The sequence below is a fragment of the Alexandromys fortis genome, unplaced genomic scaffold, assembly GCF_014885135.2.
Source record: "Alexandromys fortis isolate MF-2015 unplaced genomic scaffold, M_Fortis_MF-2015_v1.1 scaffold_384, whole genome shotgun sequence".
In the NCBI taxonomy this organism is placed as follows: Eukaryota; Metazoa; Chordata; class Mammalia; order Rodentia; family Cricetidae; genus Alexandromys; species Alexandromys fortis.
In genome coordinates this window covers 335,308-347,496 of record NW_026068264.1, presented here as the reverse complement: position 1 = coordinate 347,496, position 12,189 = coordinate 335,308, and the positions used below count along the sequence as shown (strand labels likewise).

Below are 12,189 nucleotides of genomic sequence, written 5' to 3'. Positions count from 1 at the left end.
TTGGCTGGTGGGTTCCCGGGGAATGCCTGTTGGTGTTAGGGTTAGGATAAAAGGATAAGATTTGAGGAGAAGATCTATTAATTCCATTAGAAGTGGGGTCAGTGATGGATGGAGTTCAGGCCGCATCTGGTGGTCTCTCTGAAAGAGGAATTCCATTTGGAGAGTAGGAAACAGAGGTGAATATATGTTGTTAGATACCTATTTTCCAACTATTGAAGTCAGAGTATTCCCAGTGATTATGTGTTTGTGTTATAGACTGGGAGAGTGGGATGAGGTGTTGAGTAGTTTGAAGGAGAAGGTATACATGATCCTTGGGATATGGCATCAGAAAGAAAGGGAAGACTGAACTAGGTGTTCTGCTATAGAGCCGAGGATGAGACTGGAGGACTGAACTTAGAGAAGAGGAGGGAAAGGTAATGGTGTCCAGTTATGCTGCCTTCTTTCTATCTGAATATCTTGACGTTTACAGAAATAAGCATCACTGCTGAAAACTCCAAATAAATAATGATAAACAAAAAACCTGATTGTTCTCAGTTTTGGTTCTAATTCATTCCCCTTTCACCCCTGCCAAATGCAATTTAGTTAAAAATAAACCTTCCTTTGGAAATCTAGTGTTCCGTTTATTTTCTTCACATGGAGAAAAGCTAAATATATTGGCAGGGAGTACCATATATTGTTCAATCATAGCGTAACCTATAATGATGTCCTTACATGAAAAAAAAAATAAAGGGTTTCCAGTCTTATTTGTTGTCAAAACCTCTTGTCAATTAAATCAATATTTCAAAAAATAAAGTGAAATTAAATCAATCAAAGAAAATTCTCATCTTATACATTATTCTTTTATTCATTAAATTCTGGCTAATTTTTCTAGTACTGTCAAGTGCTTTCTTATATATGCAGCCATCGAGGATGCAGTTTATTTTTGTTTAGAATTTCGGTAACCCTTCCTTACTTTCCTCAACTCTCTTGCTGATGTGCTAATGAGCTGTGAAAAGGCCAAACGGAGGATAAATAAGACCTTCAGATAACTCATATTCTCAGAAACTGTTCACATGATAATTGACAGTTGATAGTTTTTCTAGGACTGAGGAAAAGAAGCAGAGTTGGCTGAGTGCATGAAAAAACATGAATCAATAACATTATAAAAGAAGTTTATAGGGCATTTCAACCCTTTTGTACAAATATCATTCATGTGCCTTTAGGCCTAAGGTACAATTTTATTATCAGAAAAAACTTTATAGGTCAGATTGTGGTATGTCTTAGCATTTCTAAATCATAAGGTTTTAAATATGATGGTTACTATTTCTCTTCAGCCTGCATTTGATTTTTTTTCTGGATTTGATATTTTTCAAAGCAGAACAAACATGAACCTCTCTGTCATTCATGCTTAATCTATATGACATCCTCAATGTGTTAAGATTTTCAGTTGCTGCCTAAGTTTAAAATTTGAAATCTAATTCATTATATTGATTCTGTTTCCTTCCTTGAAAATATGAGTTCATTCTACTGTATAAAATACATTAAACAATAGAATGAATATTGATTTTACAGGATATTTTCATGGATCATAATAGTCAGAAGTATAGAACTGATTTTAAAAATGTATATTTAAAATATAGTGAAACCTTTAAAAACATAGTATTTATTATCTCACTGTAAAAACAAAAACAGGAATCCTGTATATTTCAATTTCTGTTTCCCAAAGTATATCAAATAAATTGAAATATGCTAAATAGCATGTTTTAAATTTAGACATAAATTTCAGACAAGATTGTTTGTTAATAAAAATTCTAGTGATATTGTTGGTATTAGTTTGTATGACTACCAATTTACATACTACTTTAAAACTTTAAGTGAATTTGTAAGTTCAATATCATTGTGCTAAAGGAACTCACTCATAATGGTATTTTTAAAAGTCCTGTGAATAAGTTTCTATTGTGAATGCTATAAACTTAAACCAACCCTCCTATAAATGCAAAAATCTGATCACAGGCAGGTATATGGAGAGAAGTCTGGATGAATCAATGAATACTACCAACGATTGTGTGTGCTTGAGAAACAAAATGGTCACACCATACAATTATGGCATATTATCGTATTTTTATTTTGGGGTACTATTTTCAAAGCCTAGCAATCTCTGGGGAAATAATTCTTCCTTTTGACTTTGTTCAAATAATGTTCATTATACAGTTAATTTTACAGGCTTCTTTGAGAGAGATACTGTGTCTTACACCTGTCTCTGTTTTTATTAGCGCTATGACCTTAGACATGAATCTAATATCTATCAATCAGATTTCCATACTGTAAAATGTAGGCAATTGTTGTCTCTTATGTTACTATGTTAAATGAGATGATTTAGTTACATGTATATATACACCTTACAAATAAACACTTTTAGCCATTTTATGTCTGTTCTGACTATAAATTTTGTAGTTGTGATGAGCATAAAAAAGAACATTGATTAGAGAATAGCCTAAAGAGCAGTAACCAAAAAGGTAGACAAATAATCTACTGATGTTTTACACTGTTTACTCATATTAATAACTGAGTGTTTATCAACTTTTAATAATACATTTTTATATAAATGACAGCAATCATAATATTATCACTTCCTGATAAACGTTAAAAACAATAATGAGAATTTACAAGAATTTACAAATATTTTAACACGTATTTTTTACATATTAATGGGTTTCTATGATATTTGATACACAATTTTAACCTCTTATGAACTACTCACCTTTCCAAACTATAGTAATCACCATTCTATATCTATTAAACTTTTATAGCCTTCAACATATGAGAGAGAACATACTATATATGCTATTTTTCCTCTATAATTTCGTTTTAAGTAATGATCTCAATGTCCATCGATACTTCTGAAAAATCATACTTTTTTATTTTTCAGACTATATTAGTGACTTCTGCTTTCTTAAAATATGATCAAAGACAATTTAAGATTTTATTTTGTCTCACAGTTCCTAAGGGCTAAATATCTCTAAGAGTGGGTAAGGCATGGCTTCAAGAGCAGTAGCTGAGAGTTAACATCCTAGTTGCATACTGAAAGTAAAGACAGCAAACTGGAAGTGGGACACGCTTAGAAACTTCCAAAGCCTTCTCTCAGTGGCATATTTTTTTTTGCAAAGCATCAATGTGTTCATATAAGTGTTCAAATATATGAGCTTATGGGAGAAATTCTCCATTTAAACCACAATACTGAATGATACTTCATTGTAAATCCAATATTTGTGTATATTTTACATCCATTTACGTGTTAATAGGCATCTAGACTGATTATGTCTTACCCATCATGAATAGTCCTACAATACACATGGCATTGCCAAGATCTCTCATGCATTGGGATTTCATGTTTTCAAATCATTTCATAAATCTCTATATAGTACTTTTAATGTTATAGAATAACCATGTGTCCCCAGTATGATCGGGCAACAGCAGGTCTTTCCCTGATTTGTTGGCAGCCTTGATGTCCTTGATCAATTCCAATTATCATAGTCAATGGTTTTATAAACTGTATTATCTGAAATTGCAGAATACTGAAGTATTTTTATTTCAATAATGCAAAAAATATTTTCGGAAAACATTTTTTTTTCACCTCACATATTAGCGGTGGCTATCTCACATCAAAATAGGAAAATTGAGTTGTATATTTTCATTTTTAAAAAGCAAAACATCCCCTGCCTATGTCCATGTCTGGGCCTCTGGTCTGACCACAGCTGGGATCCGTATTGATGCCTGTGGCCCAGTTCTCACAAAAGGCCACAAGCATGCCCTGGGGGCTGAGGCCATCTGTGGCCATGTGGGTGCCTATGGGCCATATCATAGTCTGACCTGAGTGGCCCACATTGTCAGCCAGGGCCACAGAGCTGGTGTTGAAGGTCATATCTGGATCTGTGACCTATGACAGCCAGGGTATGGGTTGATAACTGTGGCTCCTGATACCACCAAAGGCTGTGGAAATACCTGGAGTCTGGGTCATTCCCTCAAGTCAGGTGGGGATCTTAAAGTCATGCTGAGTCATGCTGCAGCTGAGGCCATTCAGAACTGAGTGGCCTGTGCCCTCAACCGGGACCATGCTGCCCTCTGGGCCAGGGCTACTGCCCAGGGCCAGGTCTGGTCCATGGCCCTACCACAGTCAGGGTCTGTATTGATGTCTGTGCATCCTGATACCATCAAGGCCATGTTGATGCCAGGGATCAGTGCTGCCTTCTGGGACCATATTGGTGTCCAAGGACCATGGTACCATGGGCACTCCGCTGATCTGATAGCTCTGAGCTGCCACCTGGGGCCATTGTGACATCTGAGCCTGGGCTGCTGCCAGAGGCCATTGACTGGGTCTGTGGCCCTACTACAGCCAAGGTCTGTATTGATATCCATGGCTCCTCTCACTGTTGAGGACTGTGCAGATGCCCAGGGTTTGGTCAATCACCTGAGACCAGGTTAGTATCTGAGGGCCATGCTCGGGCTGGAGCTACACGGAACTGAGTGGCTTTTGTTTCCACCAGTACCATTGTGACATCTGGCCTAAGTTGCTGCCAAGGGCCACATTTGGGTCCATGGTCTTTCTGCAGTGGGGTGTGTATTAGTGTCTATGGTCAGTGTTGCTATGTTACCACAAGGGATCATAGGAACAATGCAGGTTGAAATCTGAGAGCTGTGCAGAGCTGTGCATAGCAGAAACCATGCCTTGCTGGCTCTGGGATAGCAGGATACTGCAGCACCACCACACACACCCCTCCACACTCGGGAAAAGATGGTCCTACCACTCACCCAGAGTGGTAATCTCACCTGGGCAACCCAATAGAGCTAACCCTGTTGTTCAGGGATGCAGGTGAGCCAGACCTGAGGGCAGAAGAGCAACAGAGCTGACCCTGTTACTCCCACCTTGTCTGCCATGTAATGGCATGAATGAGGGTAAGATGCCCTATCCCCTCTTGCTACTGGCAGCAGCAAAAGAAATTGCCACAGGATCAAGAGAGTTGAAGAACCAGCCCTGTCTCTCACCTCTTCACCAGCTGCAGCACACAGGAGAGTGGGCCCTGCACCCTACCGGTGCACTAGATCTGACCTTGGTGGTGGCACCCTGACAATGTGAGAGGAGGAGAGCTGACGACAAGCTCCCCCTTGTGTGCTTCCTATAGCACCCAGGAGGGAGTACACTCACTGCACCATGCCTGGTCAAGACAGCAGATCTGGCCCTGGTGGTGGGAGTGTGGGTAAGCTGGTCACAAGGGCCCGAGAACTGGCCCTGCTCCTTCCTGCAGACTGCATTGGATGGGCTAGCCATGGCAGTAAGGGAGAGATCTCCTGGGTGGGGAAGATGGAGGAAAGCTGCCAGGCTGACCAGTCCAGCTACCATCCAGGCCCAAAACCAGGGCTGTGAGTTGAACCACCCCAACATCCACCTCATATGAACTGATGGAGCATGTGAAGGGGATGAACTTACAGATCCAAAACTTCATAGCACAGGACAAAAACAGGTATCCAAGAAGAGCCCCAGTGAGAACATATCGCTGATGGTGTAGTAGAGGCCAAAGGCCTTGAACCATCTAATAGCATGGCAATGAACATTTGAAAGTAAAAAGAGAAAGGACTAAAGGGTGAACTGTGGGATTCACTGGGCAGCACCACAGCTTCCATGATAAGATTCTTTCTTTCTTTCTTTCTTTCTTTCTTTCTTTCTTTCTTTCTTTCTTTCTTTCTTTCTTCCTTCCTTCCTTCCTTCCTTCCTTCCTTCCTTCCTTCCTTCCTTTATTTATTTTTTTTTGGTTTGGTTGATGTTTGGTTTTCTTTTAAATTTTGTTTCTTTTGAAGGGAGTGTGCAAGGGTGAAGGCAGATGCGGGGGGGGCAGAGTGGTGGGTAGGATTGGCATGCATAGTGTGAAAATCAAAAGGAATCAATACAAGTTTTTTTTTTTTTTAAAGCAAGCATCCTAAATATGTTTTAGTTTGGAAAGTAGTTTTGAACACTGTGTTACCTATCTTATATTTCCAAAAGCAGCAAAATTATTTCATCTTCCAAGGCAAAAATTCTCTGTTAGCAGGGGTTGAAAAAAAAAAGATGTGTACATTCTGAACAAATCATTCAATGGAAACAACATTTCAAGTGGATATATAGTAGTATTTTCATTGTGTGTCACTTAAAAATACTATACATTCACAGAAAAAACTTTAAAATCTTTCCTTCAGTTTAAAATATTTTAAATCAATGAATGGTTTCATGTAGGTTTTAAGTTTTGGTTCTCTACTCTATGAAATGGTAGGCACAGTTTTAGAACATGTATTTTCTGTTAGGCTCACCTGGCGTTCCATGTTACTTTCCTGTTCATTATTTCATTTCCTGATTTTATACTTTATTTATTTGTTTATTTATTTAAACTCTTAAGTGCCTTCTTTGAATTAGGAGTGATTCTCTCAGCTATGAGCCCCTTGAACATTTCAGTCATTTATTTGGAAGTATGAAAGTAAAAGTTAAAAGAAGAGGTAGATACGTCGCAAAAGTTATCATACCTTAACTTTTTCTTTTACAGTGAGACGTTATGCACTCTTCTAAACCTTTAGATCAAAACTTTTAATTGACCATGAGAATCTCGACATATAAACCCCACAGCAGGTTTCATATCTTAGGTGCAGATAAAAATAAGAAAAATAACTTCTCCCTGCCTTCAGCTGACTCATGGGCCATCTGGAGTTCTTTGGCCAACAGGGGAGATGACTTTTATTACTTTCCTTGAGGCAGAAGACAGAGTTTTCAGCTGATAATGAAATCTACTAGACTTCATAAAGCTTGATACCATTAGTTTCTTTCTTACAAATGGCAAGCTTGAAAGTGCTCCAACAGAATTACTTTGACTGAAGGAAATAAGGAAACAAACAGTATATCAATAAGGCAACAGGTACAACAAATAGAAGTGACATGCTATTTATCTTCTTTGCTCAAATAATAATAATTAGTAATAATAAATAATAATAATAAAAGATATCACTTTAGCCTAATTTTATGATGCAAAATGCCCTATAAAAGTCTTTCCTGCAACAAAAAGCTATCATTTAATTTCTAGATTTCATCATCGTCATAATCATTAGTGTGCATGCATATGTATATGTTTGTATGTGTGTTTGTATGATGCATGTTTGTGAATGTAGGTGTATACACACCATACCGCAGGTGTGGAGGTCAGAGGAAAATTTTTGGTAGCCCATTCTCTCCTATATTTTTTGAGTCAGGCTCTCTCTTGTTCCTGCTATGCTTCATTCTCCAAGATAGTTGGTCCACAGGTTTCCAGGAGTTTTTCTCTGCTTATCATCTCTCCAATGCAAGCCTTTAAACATTAGTATAGCATAAAATGTTTTATGTTTTTTAAACAATTTTCACAGCTGTACAAATGTAGTTTTGTTAATCTAATAATAATTCTTTTGTAAGTTTATCATTTAGAGACAATTATTTGAATATAACATTTCTAGTTCTTTAAATTCCTCAAGGTTTCAGGTTGAGTTGCAAACAACAGCAATAACAAAAAAGAGCTAGCTTAAATTTATAGCTATTTCTTTCAATTTTGTGGGATTATTTTTTTCCTACATTAATACTCTAATCTCTGAAAACTGAGCAGTTGCATAATGCAGTAACTTTAGGGCTTTGTTGAAATAAGGAGCAGCGGGGCTGCGTCCCCAGCACCCTGGCCGCCTGCTAGCTCATGCCCGAAATAACAACACACAAATTGTATTCTTTTAAACACTGCTTGCCCATTATATCTAGCCTCTTCTCGGCTAACTCTCGCACCTGGACTAGCCCATTTCTACTGATGTATGTAAGCACCCCAAGGTGCGCTTACCGGGAAGATTCTAGCCTATGTCCATCTTGAGTAGGAGCTTCATTGTGTGTCTCTGAGAGCACAGCTATCTCGCGTCTCTCTGAGGAGTCTTACCTCACTTCCTCTTCCTCCTGTTTACTCCTCCCACCTATGTTTTAACCTATCATGGCAAGCAGTTTCTTTATTTAATTAACCAATGAAATCAACAGATTGATATATGACACTCCCACATCAGGGCTTGATAATTTTTTTAAAGCTGTTATATCTGTATCCGTACAAACTTACTTGTGACTATAACTATAGATATAACATAATTTGTGTTTCTTATAATAGGTTAAGTATTCTATCAAGTGTTTCATAAATGTGACATATTGTGCATTTGCTACTTAGCATTAGACTCAATTAAGAAAATTTAAAAATGAGCTTTACTAGTTTCTATTATGTTGTACAATTACAGTTATGAAAGCAAAAATGAGTTCAAACATTCTAGATTATGTATTTTGCATTTTGAAGCTACTGTGTTCCTTTGGATTTCATTCTCATTAAAATGTGGAAGCACAAAGTAAATCCAGTTGTTTTTCTTTAACTTCCGGCCAAGCTTATATTCTAATTCTTATCTTCATCTAGCTGAGTAATGAAGGACTAGTTTCAAAAAGGGACTGTGAATTGTTGTACATTTCCTTGGTATATTGCTGAGTTCAGCGTAAGTGTTGGCTATCCTAGGAATGTCACCTCAGTAATCAAGGATATGATCAATATCCTTGATCATTGACGTTAAGTGTAGATAATAGTAGTTGTTACCGTGATACTTTCATAAATGTTGTACTTGTTTCCTGTATAAGGAACTAACAAGTGTAAGGCATTCTGATAAGTGTAAAATACTCAGCTTCACTCCCATAAACTGAGCCTCAATACAAGAGTGACTATTTTTCTGGGAGCACTCAAAGGCAAGGCAGTTTCTGAAAGGTTTTCAGCTTAAATCCAGCTCCTGGCTGTATTGTTCCTCTTCCTCTCAAGACACTCTCCACAGTTAAGTGTCAAGTGAAAATTAAAGAAGGAAATTGCAAAAATGTACCCTAAGAGGTGATGCTCATTTCTCTTTGCTTTAGTCGATCAGATATTTGTCTATGTCTCATAGTTCTAGGTGAAACCATTTTGAGTATGTTCTTTCTCAGGTTTTTGAAGTACAGAAACGTACTATTCATTCACTTTATTTTTTTAAGAAAAATCTCCAGAATTTCTCAAGTATTCAGGGTTTTGTTGTCATTGTTTCATTTGGTTATTGGGCAATGTAAGATATCAATTGTATAACAGCAGAATCTGCCCAAATCCCCCAGGATTAAAGGTCAATATTTTGTGTTGTAAACTACTTTGTCTCTATTTAGGTCGGGACAAGTCACTGCCACACAACACACTCCAGCCTCTACAGCAAAATCCTTTCTCACTTTGAATGTATAATTCATCTCTTTGCTTTTCCGTAAATGCCATTGAATAGGAGAGTAATTAAGGTTTATGAGGTCAGTTTGTGATAGCTTTCTATCAATCACTTCAAAGGTAATTAGATTCTCTCTTTAGAGTTCTGAGTACTTTGAACCACATTTCTCCTTAACTTTAGTGGCCTAGCAGGTAGTCTAAGAAAACAGTTTGACATCTTCCTTAATATCAATCTAATTGAACTGGATGAAGCACACTTCACATTTTTCTTATAACACTTCATACTTATTTGTGTTCTGGTATTAAATGTGTGATTCAAGTAATATATACTGTTGGGATCTTCAAATATGTCTTCAAAGATATTTTCAATTTATTTTATTTTTTAAAAAGAAAACAAACTACCTTTTTCACTTTACATACCAATCCTACTATATCCTATTCCCTCCCTTTCTCCCACTCCCTCCACATATCTCCCCACCTCATCCCCATCCACTCCTGAGAGAGGGTAAAGCACATTGCTTTGGGGAAGGTCTAAGGCTGGCCTCCCTACTATATCTAGGCTGAGTAAGGTATCCCTCCAAGGAAAATAGATTCCAAAAAAAGTCAGTATAAGTAGTAGGGATTAAATCCTAGTGCCTCTGACAATGTCCCTGTAGTCTGTCCCAGCCACACAACTGTTAGTTACGTTTAGAGGGTCTGGTTTGGTCCTATGCTGGTTCCTTCCCTGTCCAACTGGAGTTAGTGACCTCCCATTAGCTCAGGTAAACTGTTTCAGTGGATATCCCCATCATGATCTCAACCTCTTTGCTCATATTCTCACTCCTCCCACTCTTTAACTAGACTTTGGGAGCTCAGACCAGTGGCCTGATGTAGATCTTTGTCTCTGTTTTCATCTGTTGCTTGGTGAAGGTTCTATGGTGATATTTAAGATACTCATCAGTCTGAAGAGAGGACAAGGCAAGTTTGGAAACACTCTCCTCTATTGCTTAGGGTCTTTATGAATTTCTGGTAATTTCTCTCGTGCCAGGTTTCTTGCTACCCCCATAATGGCTCCCTCAATCAAAATATCTCGTTTCTTACTTTCATCTCGATCCTTCTTTCTGGATTATCCCATTCTCTCATGTTCTCCTCCCCCTCCCCTTCTCCTCTCCTCTTCAACCCTTCCTTCCCCCCCCCATGCTCAAGCTTTGTCATGTGATCTTATCTATTTTCTCTTTCCAGGAGGTTCTATGTATGTTTTACCTCGAGTTCCTCTTGTTACTTAGTTTCTCTAGGATAATGAACTATAAGGTCAATATCCTTCAAAGATTTTTTTAAAAAACTAATGAGTGAATACATACCATATTTGGGGGGGGGTTCTGGGTTACCTCATTCAGGATAGTGTTTTCTAATTCCATCTATATATATACACATATGTAAAAAGAACTTATGGATGCCATTTTATGGCATTTAAGATTCAACATAAAAACATGATGCACTGGCTCACTCTTTAGTGTAATAGAGATAAGCTTTAATAAAATGTTAATTTGGTGTGGATTTCAACTTTCCTTTGAGAATTTCTGTGTGTGTTCATGAGAATGGTGAAATGAAGGCTCACTATTTTATGTGTTTGCTGTTCATGCCTCTGACAATGCGAGTGGACATTTCTAGCATTTTAAATATTTCATTTAACTTATCATTTGATGTGCAATCTTCAAAACCATTAATTGTATAACATTCAATTTATTTTATTGTTCAGCATTTGGGAGCTCCTGAAGATAAAGCACTTGGCAGTTCATTGATGGAGACTGAAGTAAACCTGGATAGTTATCAAACTGCTTTAGAAGAAGTACTCTCATGGCTTCTCTCTGCAGAAGACACATTGCAAGCCCAAGGAGAGATTTCAAATGATGTTGAAAAAGTGAAAGAACAGTTCCATACTCATGAGGTAAAGCAAAACACTGATATATGAAACTAAAGTCCATGGTTTACAGTGACAAATATGTCTGCCTATTATTTTGAAAAAAAGACATTTAATTGCAAATATCTTTGTTTGTCCATGTGTTAAATTTTGAGATATTAGCAAATCACATTTGTGCTTTGGATGGGAGCAAGGGGCAATATTTGAAGTTCTGCTTTGGGTGACAAGTCTCTGTAGGTAGTGGTTTTGCAATGAATGACTCTTAGAAAAAATAAAACTAGAGCCTTTTCCTTTATGTCAGAGCAAAACTGAGACTTCCTTCTGAAGTACAGTCCAGAGCACCTACTTATCTAAGACACATCATGAGGACATGTGTGGTATCAAGTTGAGGGATCCTCAGTGAGCAAGATTTCCTGAGAGTATACAATTGCTTAGATTATTACCCACATCATACCCTTTACTCTCTTTACTTGAGACAGGTCTTTTATACATCTCTAGAAGACCTGATACTACCTATATAACTCAGGTTGGTTTTCATATAATTGGTATCCTCTTGCCTCATTGTGCCCAGCCTTTTGTGCTGGGATAATAAGCATGTACAGTTATTTCCTGTTTATTTAACTTTTCTGCAGGTACTTCTGTGAGCATCTTAATAAATATTCTGTCCTGAAATTCTCGACTTATGATATTCTTCCTTAGAAGTTGTCCAAAGATCAGTTTTCCCAAATTCACATTTGTAGTCTGTTTGTTGGGGTTTCTGCCCTGCCTAGTTCTCACAGCCATTAAGCCCCAAAGAAAATCACACAGAGGTCTCAATAAGTTATAAAACTGATTGGCCCATTATCTCAGGCTTCTTATTATCTCTTCTAATATATATTAACCCATTATTCTTATCTATGTTAGCCACATAGCTCGGTAACATTTTCAGCGGGGCAGGTCACATTCTGTTTCTTCCATGGTTTGGGCAGGACTGTGGAAAGAGCTTCCTTCTTCCCAGAATACTCCTGTTCTCATTGCCCCACCTCT

At 37.6% G+C, this 12,189-nt stretch overlaps 1 protein-coding gene across 1 annotated transcript in view; it reads left to right on the top strand.

The window, feature by feature from the left end:
* LOC126494487 (dystrophin-like) overlaps positions 1–12,189 on the top strand; it is a 449,593-nt gene that overhangs the window by 150,582 nt on the left and 286,822 nt on the right. Inside the window, exon 5 of the mRNA XM_050131854.1 lies at positions 11,002–11,190. Coding sequence (XP_049987811.1) covers positions 11,002–11,190 — 189 coding nt within the window. The remainder of the gene's footprint in view (positions 1–11,001; positions 11,191–12,189) is intronic.